Consider the following 13,145-nt stretch of genomic DNA (forward strand, 5'->3'; position numbering starts at 1 on the left):
TTTATTAGAGTGTTTCATCCTGGTCCAGCAGGCTATATTCCTTTAAGTATAATGAGTGATGAAGTGTTAGAAGTGAAAGAAGAGGATATATTCTGAATACTGAGTACGCTAAAAGTTAATGTGGCAGGAAACCTAAATGGAATTTCACCACGTGTTTTATGGGAATGTGCCATGGAAGTGACTGTGCCATTAGCTTGGCTGTTTAATGAAAGTCTTGTAATGGGACAGGTTCCCAGAGAGTGGAAGGAGGGTAAGTTACATAAGCGTGGCAGTAGAGCAGAGGTATAGGCCTGCCTGTTTGTATTTGTTTTGTAACTGTTAAAATTTTGGAGAAATTGGTAAAAGCTTGTATACAAAATTGGATAGATGAGGACAATATTAATCATACAGGCCGGCCAGCATGGATTTGTTAGAGGGTGCTCTTGTTTTAGCAATCTGGTAACCTTTTACTAAAGAGTAACAAGAACAATGGATAAAGGTAAGGCATACACTGTAATTTTTTTTTTTTTTTTTTCAAAAACATTCCATTTGATAGGATGCCACATGACAAGTTGATTTTTAAGTTTCAGTATATGGGTTTGGTTATCAAGTTAGTGCACCGGATTGGTGATTGGCTCTCTGGTAGATATCAGATAGTTGTATATGGGCGAGCAGTATCAGGGAGTTGGAAGGTTACAAGTGGAGTTCCACAGAATTCAGTACTAGGACCATTGTCTTGATATTGTCACAGAACTACAGATAGATGTGCAGTTGTTTGCAGATGATGTGATGCTTGGGAGGGTTATTAGTAATAGTGCTGATGTTTTGGCTCAAAAGAATTTGAATAGGCTGGAGAGGTGGACAAACAAATGGGGATGTTGGTTTAATGCTACGAAATGTAGGATTTTAAAATTTGGGATCCACAGGTGGGATACTTCATACTCACTTGGTGGGGTTATACTGGAAGAGTTGGAGAAAACAATGGATCCTGGGTTGACTGTGGATAGAGATTTGAAGTTCTGAGGACATATTACAACAGTTGTGAAGACATCTCAGAGAATTGCTGCGATGTTGAGGAGGACATTGACAACATGAGATAAAAGGGTGCTGATCTCATTGTATAAAGATTTGATCAGACCACATCTGGATTTCTGTGCGCACATCTAGTCATTAGGATTTGAAGGGAATGAAATAACTTAGGAGCGGGTACAGAGATAGATAACAATAATAATAAATATAAATAATAAATATAACAAATATAATAATAATGAACAAAAATTAATAAATATAACAAATATAATAATAATGAACAAAAATTAATAAATATAACAATAATAATAAAAAAGAGACAGATAAAAATAATAATAAATCAGGACTAACTGTGACAATGTTTTACTTAGAGAACAGAATCAATGTAGAAACACCTGAGAATCCAGATCTGAGAAGGACATCCTATGAGAATCCAAATTTTTGAAAGAAAGAAGATTTAAAGAGGCTATTTTCCACACCTTAACAAAAATTATTTCCTGAGATGTGGAAAATAACCTCAAAAAAAAAAAGTTTGACAGCAGGACTAGGTAGTCTGTCCAAAGTCCATTACTGTCCTAACTATCCAGAATGTTCCACCACTATCACTACTTGGCCAGTCATAGGACATGAAATTATCTCAGTCATAGGACTGAGCCATTATGTATATTCCACATCAAGTAATCCCATCCCCCCCCCCATTATGTCTTGACAGGAATCTAGGCAGTCATTGTCAAGACATAGTGTATATTCTCAAGAGCTGCACTAGATATTTGATAGTATATGACATTTAACATTTTATGAGTAGTTTCTGATCAATATTCTTCCAAATTGATCAATTATTTGTCAAGTCTCTGAATTCGTGGGATCTTTACATTACATTCATCTTCTAATTCACTTCTGACTTTATCAATCCCTTATGTCTTTTTTTCTCTGAATCTTATTTCATATCATTTTGCAAATTGTTCATTGTCTGGTCTGTTTAAGTTACTATATTTTCTTAGATTAGTCCTGCTTAGAGTAGCTAAATGTGTAACCTGTCATACAGGAGCTCATTACTGAGAATGCAGCTGATGTTTTTTTTTTTGTTTGTTTGTTTGTTTCCCTGACTATTTTCATAGTTTGTTTTTTATTGCTGGTTTCATACCATATTTGTCACAACAGTTATTTGATTGGCCAGAGTTGCTTCAAGAGGTAGATTTATTTAAGAGGATAATGTCATCTTCATAGAATGAAAATGTAAACTTAATATCTTCCATTTGAGATTAGATTTACTATCACTTTCCTTAATAATGTAACTTCATATAGAATATTATATAACAGTGGAGATGACATACAGCTCTGCCTTACACCTGATTTAACATCAAACTCTTTCCCTGTATCTTTCAATTTTAATTTGCTGATTTACTTTAATATAAGCTATGTGTTGCTACGAATTAGGTTCCATTTGTTTATATATTTATTTACTATCACCATCAAATTCCTGATATGTTCCCTCACTGGTTCTCCAGAATAATTTGATAGTACTACATGAAAAAGTTACACCATTACTAACTTCTGATCAACAATTTTCCTCCAAATTAATCTGTCAAGATTCCAATATTATCAGATCTTATATTTCAAGGCTCTGTTTACTGTATCAATATATCTACATCTTGATCTTCCTTTGGGTCATTTCCTTGCCAGCCCGACAAAGAACACTTTGTCGGGTTGGCAGGGAAAGTAGTTTGACTAATTTCTTTCTTATTCCATATAAATTTATTCAACTGACTTCCTACAATATCAGCTTTACTGTTTACTAATCTTTCCTCTCCCATCTATTAAAGTGACCATACTATCTGAGATTATCTCTGCTAACACATTCTTGAATGTTTAAAATGGCAAGTTCTTTCAAAATATCCTCATGTTTAATCTGATACTGTCATTGATGCCATCTGTTCATTCCACTAATCCTTCTCAGAACTCTCATATCAGAGGTCTCTAGTCTTTGATCAAGTATTTTATTTCTAACCCAGCTATTGGATCCATAAAATTAAAATTGGTTTGAACATGTTTTGTATACAGCTAATTTAGTGTTTTGACTAATTTCTTTCTTATTCCATATAAATTTATTCACTTCTAAATTCCTACCATACCAGCTTTACTAATTCTGTTGTCGATTTCCATATTTAATTTACCAACTTCACTAAAAATTGTGCCTAAATAGCTGAAATGTTTTACTTGTTCTATAGGTTCACCATTCAGGATACAGTTGATGTGTTCAATGTTTCTACCTACTTTCATTGTCTTTGTCTCTTTATTATTGATTTTCATAGCAAATTTATAGTAACAGTTATCTAATTTAGTCAGGAAATACTGTTATATTCCCAAAATTTCTCAATTATTTATCTTCAAGTGAAAATCTGGTCTTGACAACCTGTAATCAGCCTGAATCCAGCTTGTTCTTCACCAAGCTTCCCTTTCACAGTTTTTCTTGTTATTATAAATTTTAAAATGTTTTAAAATAATGTTTTAAAATATTTCCTTACTGAGTGTTCCTGGAAAGATTTTAATAAATCTTTCCAGGAACACTCTGTAAGGAAATATGTCTGTAATTCTCACATTCAGTTTTATTTCCCTTTTTATAGATGGGTACTATGAGAGCTCTGCTCCAATTATATGGAATTCAACCCTCTGACCAGGCAGTCTTAATTATGCAATGTGGCCACTGTAAAACTCTTTTATACCCACATATTTGAGCATTTCTGGCCATATTTCATCTACTCTGGCTGCCTTTCCACATTTCAGTATGCATTCCTGCTGCATTCCTGTTAGAAGTTTTCTACTATCATACTGACACTGCTTGTTTCATTTAGCAATCACTTTCAAAGTAATTACTCCAGATTTAGAATATCTTATCTTCAGCTTCCATGTCAGGTTTTATTTGCTTATTTTTTTCATTAAACACTTTATCTACATCAGGGGTCGATGGCCGCATGCGGCTCATAAAAGTTTGACCATACTTACATGGCATGTGGCCCATATATGGAATTACTTAAATAATACATTTTATAATATGAATAATAAATATAAAATAATTTTATACCTATACTTCGTGATATCACCGTACAACTTGGCGCATGTCATCATGAGTGGGGGGATAACAAAGGCGACTTCATTCGAAGATAACTGAGATTTCAGTGCACTTTTGCAGTCATGTCCCCTGGTCAGTCTTTTAATATAATTCAATAACATCAACTATTATTTTCAGAGGATATATATTTGTTAAAAATAATTTCAAAAATGGGTTCAAGAAAACAAAATTGCAGAGGAAGGGAGAAGGTTGAATGATGAATGGAACAGCGAGTACTTCTTTATTGAAAATGGGGGTAAGTCCCTTTATCTTATTTATTATAGACGTGTTGCTGTTATGAAAGAATATAATATCAGACGTCATTACAAGAATGTCGTATTTTATCTCATAATCTCATACTTTAAATATTTCTGTGTTTTTTAAGATTGATATAATAAAAATTGATAACTTAAGTATTTTTCGCTCACTATTTTCTCTTAGTTAAACGCTTGCGACCTGATTATTAAAAATAAAAGTAAAAATGTGGCCCGCAAGTCTGACAAGGTTGCCAGTCCCTGATTTACATCATAATGTGGTATCAATACTGAAAGCTTCCCACAGAACTGTTAAACCACAGAAACTTACGTTTTCAGCTGTTTCAAGTTATTGCCTTCCATAAGGGCTGCAGCCCTTATTTAACAATATTTAACAGAATTCTTCTCTTCATTCATTTCTACAAAGATATAAATTAAATGCTAGAATTAAATAGAAAAAAGAAAACCGCACAATATTTACTTACGATAACGACAATTCATTTGTGTTGTTTGCATATAGTAGCAACGTATCTTGGGCTGCAATGCTGCCAGCCCAAACTGCACATAAATCATGCGTTACTCCCACTACGTTATCTCCACTAGGTAGTGGTTTGGTGCAGTCTGCATTGAATGCAGCTCCAGTGTTGAGTATACTAGCCAGTACTGATACTACTCCCCAGCCCACACTGCACATTGACTATTGGAAAATACAACTATTGCTACAAAATGAATTATATAAAATACTATCGAGTGGTATTGTATTACAAACAAGAAAATAATAGTTTTTAGATAAATATATAAAAATTTAAGAATGGCTATAATAAAACAGGAACTTTCATTTTGGATGAGCTGCCACTGTTGCCTTCTCATTTTATTATAATCACCAGCCTTATTGTTCCACATGCCCTTTCTTAATCAAAGTTTTCATGAAATCTTTTTCACTTCCCAAATCAAAACTGTATGATTACTCTCCTTAGTTAGCAGCATGAGAAGCATGTGTAAAGACAGATTCTCAAATAGTATTACTAGATCCAGTATTGTTACACCATATATTCCTTCTATCATGCTGCTTAAGGTAGTTGTTCCTAAGTAACTCTGTAAACTCTTATCCTCATCTTCCATGCTTTCTTGTCCCTCTGATCTATATTTCCATAGTTGAAATAACTCATAAGATGTATCTGTCTATGTAGTTCACATTCCTCTTGAGATTATCCAGGTCTTATCTGAATTATTGCACCCATTACATTGTATTCACCTTCAGAAAAGTCCCATGCATTTCATCTTTAAAATCACGTTTTTTTTTTTTTTTTTAAAGCACATTAAAATTTTTGTATAATCCATTATCATTCAGTATCCTCTAGGATATGACTGTTTTGCTATTCATATTATGTTCCCTCTAAGATATAAGAGTAGTAGTTCATTGCATTAGAACCCAGACCATGAATGGATACCAGCCCTATATAGTATCCTGTTGCCTTTCTTTCATCTATAGGTACTAATTGGGAAATGCCATGTTTCAGTCTGTGTTTATTGCATTATAAATGTTTAATATTTTTGTGTCTGTGTGATAGAGAGAGAGAGAGAGAGAGAATGTTATAAAGGATTATTCATATTCTGTAGCAAATATTTATTTGTTTCTTTTTCTTTCTTTTTTTTTCTCTCTTTATAGTTTCTAGTACTGTTATACCAGGACTTCTTATACATGAAAGTGCTGGCATTGTTATTAAAGAAAAATATCTCTTCAAAGATGGAAAAGGGTAATTATTTTTTTTCACTCTTTTAGGCATTTTTTTAGTTTGCTTTTTTTACTGGCATACTCCACAAAGTCCTGAAAACATTACATTGGATGAATATATTGGAAAATTGGACAACTCATCTTGCTTTAAAATATGCATTCAGCATTAAAAAAAAAAAAAAAAAAGTATCTCATATCCAATGATGTTATATAGCTAGTCAGAAGTTTTTTTTTCCCCACTTGCTTAGACTATAATAAATTTAAGTTAAGGGGATAAATCCCTCATTATTTTAAAGCTGGATACGAAACTCGGAGATCGAAATCTAAGAGTTTCATGTCGAAAAACTATCGGCAAGTCCAAGCGTAAGTCATCACCTGGGTAGTACAAAACTAGGACAACTCCTTGCAAAGGTGGAGTAAGATCCGTCACTATCCTTAATATTTTCTCATAATGTAAAACGCAGCTTCTAGGAGATGTATTACTGTTTTACATTATGAGAAGAGGTCACTACTCAGACCGGTTTCGACCTTTATTGAGGTCTCATCAGTGAGTAGGTAGACCTGTTTGCTTACACTTGGATAAAGGATTAAACTAAATTTATTATAGTCTAACCAAGTGGGGGAAAAAAAAACTTCAAACATCTTTCTCTAAATCCAGAGCAAATAATAAGGTGGTACACCTTTTGGCCACTTGTATAGATAAATATGACTTCTCCATTGCTTCATAATGTAAAACAGTAATACATCTCCTAGGAGCTGTGTTTTACATTATGAGAAAGTATTAAGGATAGTGACAGAGCTTGCTCCACCTTTGCAGTGAGTTGCCCTAGTGTTGTACTACCCAGGTGATGACTTACGCTTGGACTCGTCGATAGTTTTTTGGCATGAAACTCTTAGATTTCGATCCTCGAGTTTCGTATCCGACTTTAAAATAATGAGGGATTTATTATCCCTTTAACTTAATTTATGCCACTGGAAAAATAGCATCTTGGGTCTTTATAATAAATTTAGTTTAATCCTTTATCCAAGTGTAAACAAAGATGTGCTTTGCATTATGGGAGATACTGGGACAAGTAGTGATGAGAACTTGGTCCACCTTTACCACAAGTTGCCTCAGTCCTGAAGATACTTCAGGCGCAAACTTTGTTTGCTTACACTTAGATAAAGGATTAAACTAAATTTATTATAGTCTAACCAAGTGGGGGAAAAAAACTTCAAACATCTTTCTCTGAATCCAGAGTAATTTAATAATAAGGTGGTACACCTTATGACCACTCGTATAGGTAAATATGTCTTCTCCATTGCTTCTGCCTTAGTATCACCACCTCTGGGTCTGGCTCCCACTGACGAAACCTCAATAAAGGTCGAAACCGATCTGGGTAGGGCCCTTCCCTTAATGCATAGCATTATACATGTCCACAAGGAGATGTGCTTTGCATTATGGGAGATACTGGGTCAAGGAGTGATGAGAGCTTGGTCCACCTTTACCACGAGTTGCCTCAGTCCTGAAGATACTTCAGGTGCAAACTTTGTTTGCTTACACTTTGATAAAGGATTAAACTAAATTTATTATATATATATATATATATATATATATATACAGGGTGTTCGGGATAAATTTGACAGTTTCGTAAGGAAAAAGAAAATCTTCTTTGTATCTATTAAATTTAATGAATTGACAAAAAAACATTACAGGCAGAGTTAATTACAATACTATCAACAAGATTTACTCAAAATAACCACCATTAGCATTGATCACAGCTTCAATTCTGCTTCGGAACCTCGAACAAGCTGATGCTACAGTCTCCCTGGGAAGGGCTGCAAAAACTGTTTTAATTTTATCCATTAACTGGGCTTTTGTATTACTGGAAGTGCGATTGGTGTCTTTTTCAACTGCACCCCATACAAAATAATCCATGGGGTTAAGGTCTGGGGAGTTTGGAGGCCAAACATTTGGACTGGTGAAGTCGTAGAAATTTTCAGACAACCATTTTTGACTTTTCCCAGAAGTGTGGCAAGGGGCCGAATCCTGCTGCCATACATACGGCCTACCATTGGCTACCCTTGTTATCCAGGGCTTGACTACAGTTAGCAACTCCACGAACAAAGCCCGAATTCCAATGCCAGGGTTCTTCAACACCTGTTCCTGCAGATTTGCGAGGAATTCTGCTGTACGAACGCAATCAGATCGTCTGCTAGGGATCTTTCTTCTTGCTACATCCTCGTAGTCACCATTGCAAGTCTCTAGTTCATGCCTGATTGTTTTTACTGTATTCAGGGAGCATTGGGCAGCAGTCGTAATATCCTTATTTTGATGGCGGGCACGAATCATCATGATACAAGTTATTCTCTTCCATGATTCAGGTGGGTTCCAGCTATCCATCCTTTCTGACATCTTGTATATGAATGAAGAAGGGTCCAAACTTTTAAATGAAGAGAAGTGTGTGTTAATACATGTAACTTACGGAAAAATATAATTAATTATAAATATGTCAAATTTATCCCGAACACCCTGCATATAGCTAGTCATATTAGTCAAAAATGCTGATATAATCATTAGCACGTAGTTTCCAATCAAAAGAGGCATAGTGATCAAGATTGCTTTGTACGTTGCTTGTTGAGGGGGGGGTTGCATTATGTGCTGCTTGCTATTTCAGTCCTGCTTTTCGTTTTCATGCCTTTCTTTATCCTCTTTTTTCCTGTTTTTTTTTTATTATTATTTCTTATTCCTGACTTTGTAATATAGTAATCATGAAATAATAAGCTAATAGATTATTTTCAGAGTTAACTGCATTGTTAAATTCAGTAAGGTTAATAGTCAAAACAAGAAATTTGTTGTTATTGATATCAAAATTATTTTGATTTTATGCAAGATGGCTTTCATAGTAAACTCATTCTGCAGAAAAATGAATTCTAAAGGAGACATGTCAGTAAATTTAAAATTTCATCTAAAATAATATTTGAAAGAACCATTATTATGTAGTTTTAGCAGTATGTAATATTATGTAAATAACTTGATTTTGATGTGTTGCTGTTTTTAAGCTATACATATATGATTATTTTTGTTTATCTTGTAGTGATAAATGGTTTTGTTTTAGTCATGTCAGTATGTTTTTTCCTAGATTAATTCCAGATGATATAATAAAACGTCATTTATTGTTTATTGCTATCAGAATAAAGCACATGTGAAAAATATGAAAGATTAATTTTACTAAGATTGAAAGGCATAACTTGTAGCTAAAAATTAGGTTAATGCTAAATAAAATTTGCATTCAAGTTTAGAATTCAGATTTTTCATTTATATAGGTAGTTACTGAAATTTATATAGGTAGTTATTAAAATATAAAACAATTAAGAAAAATGACTGACAGTTCATCAGTTTGTCAAAATAATGTGATACTTACAGTAAGGTTTGGAATACATCCTGGTTTCTTTTGTTATAACAAAGTTAAATATTTACATGCACTGAACAAAAACATGTGAAATAACTTAGAGAATAAGGACAGTCATATGTGTGAAGTCTGGGGAGTTTTACTCCCAGTGCCAATCTTCTGCAGTTACTCTTGACACGAAGATAAAAGGATTTGTGCTAAAACTTGTATAAAATGACACTGTCAATTCTGTTGCAATTATTAGAATCCTGTACAACATGAGTTGCTTGAATGGTGTATATGACTTGAAGTACCATTTGCACAATAACTTGGCTTTCTTCCACCAAATGCAAAATGCCTGTAGGATACCTAGTGCTGTCACAAATATTAGGATCATCACCATTAAACTCTCAAAACTGTACAGGCCTGATATTTGGTACTGGACTATCTCAGGTGAAAATTATCTTAAAATATATAGTGCTAACAAAAGAAGTTGAATGAAGAAATTTGACAATCTTTTGGCAAAGAAAAAGCCAAAGCAACTTCTATCAGATGAGGTAATTTGCAACTTGTTAGATTGTCTACTTTGTTTGTCATGAAACAAAAATTTTAAGTAGAATTTTCAATTGTGCTGCTGCTCCTGGGGAAAAAAAAAAAAAAAAAAAAACTGTCTGGTTACATTATGGCAACATCAAATTTAACAATCAAAGGCTACTACAGGAAGAAGCAGACATTATTCTAGAAGACTTGACCTTGCTTTAAGATATCAACTTTTCACAAAAGCAGTATATACAGGGTATGAAAACAAGTTAAAACAAAATAAATCTTAAATAAAATTTAGTGATAGCTAAGTCAGATAAAAAGGAAATTCCACAATAATTAGGAATCCTACATAGATTAAATATGTCAAGAAATTATATTCTTGGTTTAATTCGTTATCCAAGTGTAAGGAAACAATTTTTGTTTGTGAAGTAACTTCACGACTGGGCTACTTATATATTGAGGCTGATGACTTCATATCAGTTGCCTTAGTATCTTATAATGCAAAGAATACACCCTTTCAGATATATAATGCAATGCATTATGGGAAGGGCCACTACTACACCAGTTTCGACCTTTATTGAGGTATGTTAAAGTGCAGGGGGATACTTTTCCAAAAACTCTGGGTGATCTTAAGGTTCCAAGGAAATGGAAGGAAGGCAACACACTTCCATTGCATGAAGGAGGCTCCAAGACAGAGATAGAAAATTATAGCTTAATCATTATGTCAGGAGTAGTGGAGTAGTAGCCGATTTGTCATCCCGCATACAGACAAATCGGCCCTTCAGAACATGTAATTTTGCTGGTGCTGATGTAGTTGATTGGTAGTAGCGGTTCAGTAGTGGTGGCGACGGAGAGTTGTATTGTGGGTGTCCTCCCATGATGAATCTTCAGACTCCTTGGAGGTGTCACGAATAATAATAATATAGTGACAGTTTAGCTGGATAAAGGAAATGACTATACATTGATACTGCTAGACTTTGTAAAGGCAACAAGATACCACTTTCTTACACAAATTTGGGTAAGTATATGGGGATAGATATGAATATAAGGGTGGCTGATGGACAAATACTAAAAAATCACATATGGAGAAGTAGAATCCAGAAGAAGGCAAGTGACTAGCAGTGTGCATGTGTTACAGAACTCTATACTTAAATCACTCCTGTTGAATTTGTAAATGCATATTTAGGCTTAGATGCTGGTTTACACTCTCAATAAAATTAATAGAATGAATACAGCACAGAGAAAATTAAATAGCAGGTTTAGTCATTCTGATATTTCATTTCTGACACAAATATGCTATTAAAATTGTAATAATACACACAACAATAAGTAGAAGAAATTAGACTTTTTAAGGCTGAAGTCCTATGAGGGTACTCCCTCTATGAGTGCTGTTGGTCAAGGAAACCTAACCTTGGTTCGACTTTCTTGGTTTCCCAAATCTTGGTAAGTACCTACTGCTGATGCTAAAAAGAGTCTTTCAAGTTTGTATTTGTTGTGATGAGTTTTATAGTAGTTTTTTACCATCTGATCCTGTTAAGGTATCCAGTGCATACTCATCTAAACCTGACTGACCATAGTTATGGCAGTGGATGTATTTCTTGTGTTCCAAGGCAGATGTTGGCAGTTCTCCTTTTTTAACCACCACGTGATAAGTTACACAAACAATGAACCTTGTAAACACTTGGAACAGAGAGGGGAAGAAGTGGATCCTTAGGAGAAGGGAACCCAGCTTCAAATGAAGTTTGAAAGCAGTGCAGAGATTATATTTCTATAAAATTCTGGCTATTTTTTCTGATGTGCTCGGAATATAGAGAATAGCATTACTGTAGTCAGTATGTTGAGAGGGATGGGAGGAACAGCTAATTTCTTTATCATTTTTTGGCATTGTGACCATTGGACTGGAAGGTCTGACTAATAAAGGAGAGTTCATCTGCAACGGAAGCCTGGGTAGAACGGAGGTTGAAGGTTTTGATGACATCATACTGTGGGGGGGGGAGTTTATCTATATATCTACCTGTGTGGGTAGGTTTTCTGTAAAACTGTGAAAGAAAGGGTGCCATTGGGCAAATGTGTGATTAGGGTATCTAATAAAGGCAGACTATTATTATTTTCTTTTTCTATATGGAACCAAATTCTGGGATGCTGGCTGTTGAAGTGGAGAAGGAAAGAGTAATGTGTCTGAGCTGTGTGGACAAATAGAGAACATATTCTCTATTTAACACAAAACCAACTATGAACACATTTTAGTTTTAGTTGTGCAAATACATGACTTATAAATATAAATTTATGCAAATGTATATCTTATACGTTTAAACCTTCCACTTATAAATAGAATTTGGGTATTTTGTAGAATTTATGCTATTGCCACTCTATGAGCTTAAGTCTCCTGGAGAGAGAGGGGGGGCCAATAATAATGATATTTAAGTTTACAGTTCACATTTGAAAACTGCTAGATTTTGATTCTTTTTTAAAACTTATGATTTGTGTAGATTATAAATAACAGTATTACAATGTACCACCCTACTCTATAACATTAGACTATTTACACGGTACAGTTTCAGTGTTTTGCAGTTATCCTTCTCTGCACCTTATGTGCCTTTTCAAATTGAGATCAACAAGCCTTAAACATAACTGTTATATATTCCCTTGATTTCTTGACTTGCTGAAAATGAAAGTCGAGCGTAGTTTGTCAGCATTACAAACTATACATACAACATCAATAGCATACCTCAACAAAATAATAATTGGTGTTGAGTTATCAACACATCTATGTAAGCAAATAATAGGGATCTGATTAGAAAATGTGTAACATTTTCATTTTTGAGTTATTCCAAATTTATGCTGCTAAGCTGTTCTGCTGTTTCTAATTTTAGAGTATTTTATAAATGTATTTGATTCAAATTCAAAGTTACTAAAAAAAAAGTTACAATTCATTTTTTCATCTTTATTTATTTATTTTTATTTATTTTTTTTTTTTAGGTTTCTGATTCATATATATCCCAATATGCCCCCTCTTAACATTAACACCTTTCTTATTCCATTTGCTATTGTAGTTGGAACTTGCTTTATCATCATGTTGATTTTCATGGTAAGTATGTTTAATATGATTAGTGTTTGCTGTGAAC

The 13,145-nt window shown here is 33.9% G+C and overlaps 1 protein-coding gene across 3 annotated transcripts in view; it reads left to right on the forward strand.

Moving 5' to 3' along the window:
- Window positions 1–13,145, forward strand: part of LOC150100828 (E3 ubiquitin-protein ligase RNF13-like) — a 189,734-nt gene that overhangs the window by 111,835 nt on the left and 64,754 nt on the right. For all 3 annotated transcript variants that reach the window (XM_090401458.1, XM_090401459.1, XM_090401457.1), the window contains exons 6-7: window positions 6,041–6,128; window positions 13,000–13,108. In XM_090401458.1, coding sequence (XP_090257584.1) covers window positions 6,041–6,128; window positions 13,000–13,108 — 197 coding nt within the window. The remainder of the gene's footprint in view (window positions 1–6,040; window positions 6,129–12,999; window positions 13,109–13,145) is intronic.

Source organism: Typopeltis vanoorti, chromosome 12 (assembly GCF_054136105.1).
Source record: "Typopeltis vanoorti isolate ZY-2024b chromosome 12, IOZ_Tvanoo_1.0, whole genome shotgun sequence".
NCBI lineage: Eukaryota > Metazoa > Arthropoda > Arachnida > Uropygi > Thelyphonidae > Typopeltis > Typopeltis vanoorti.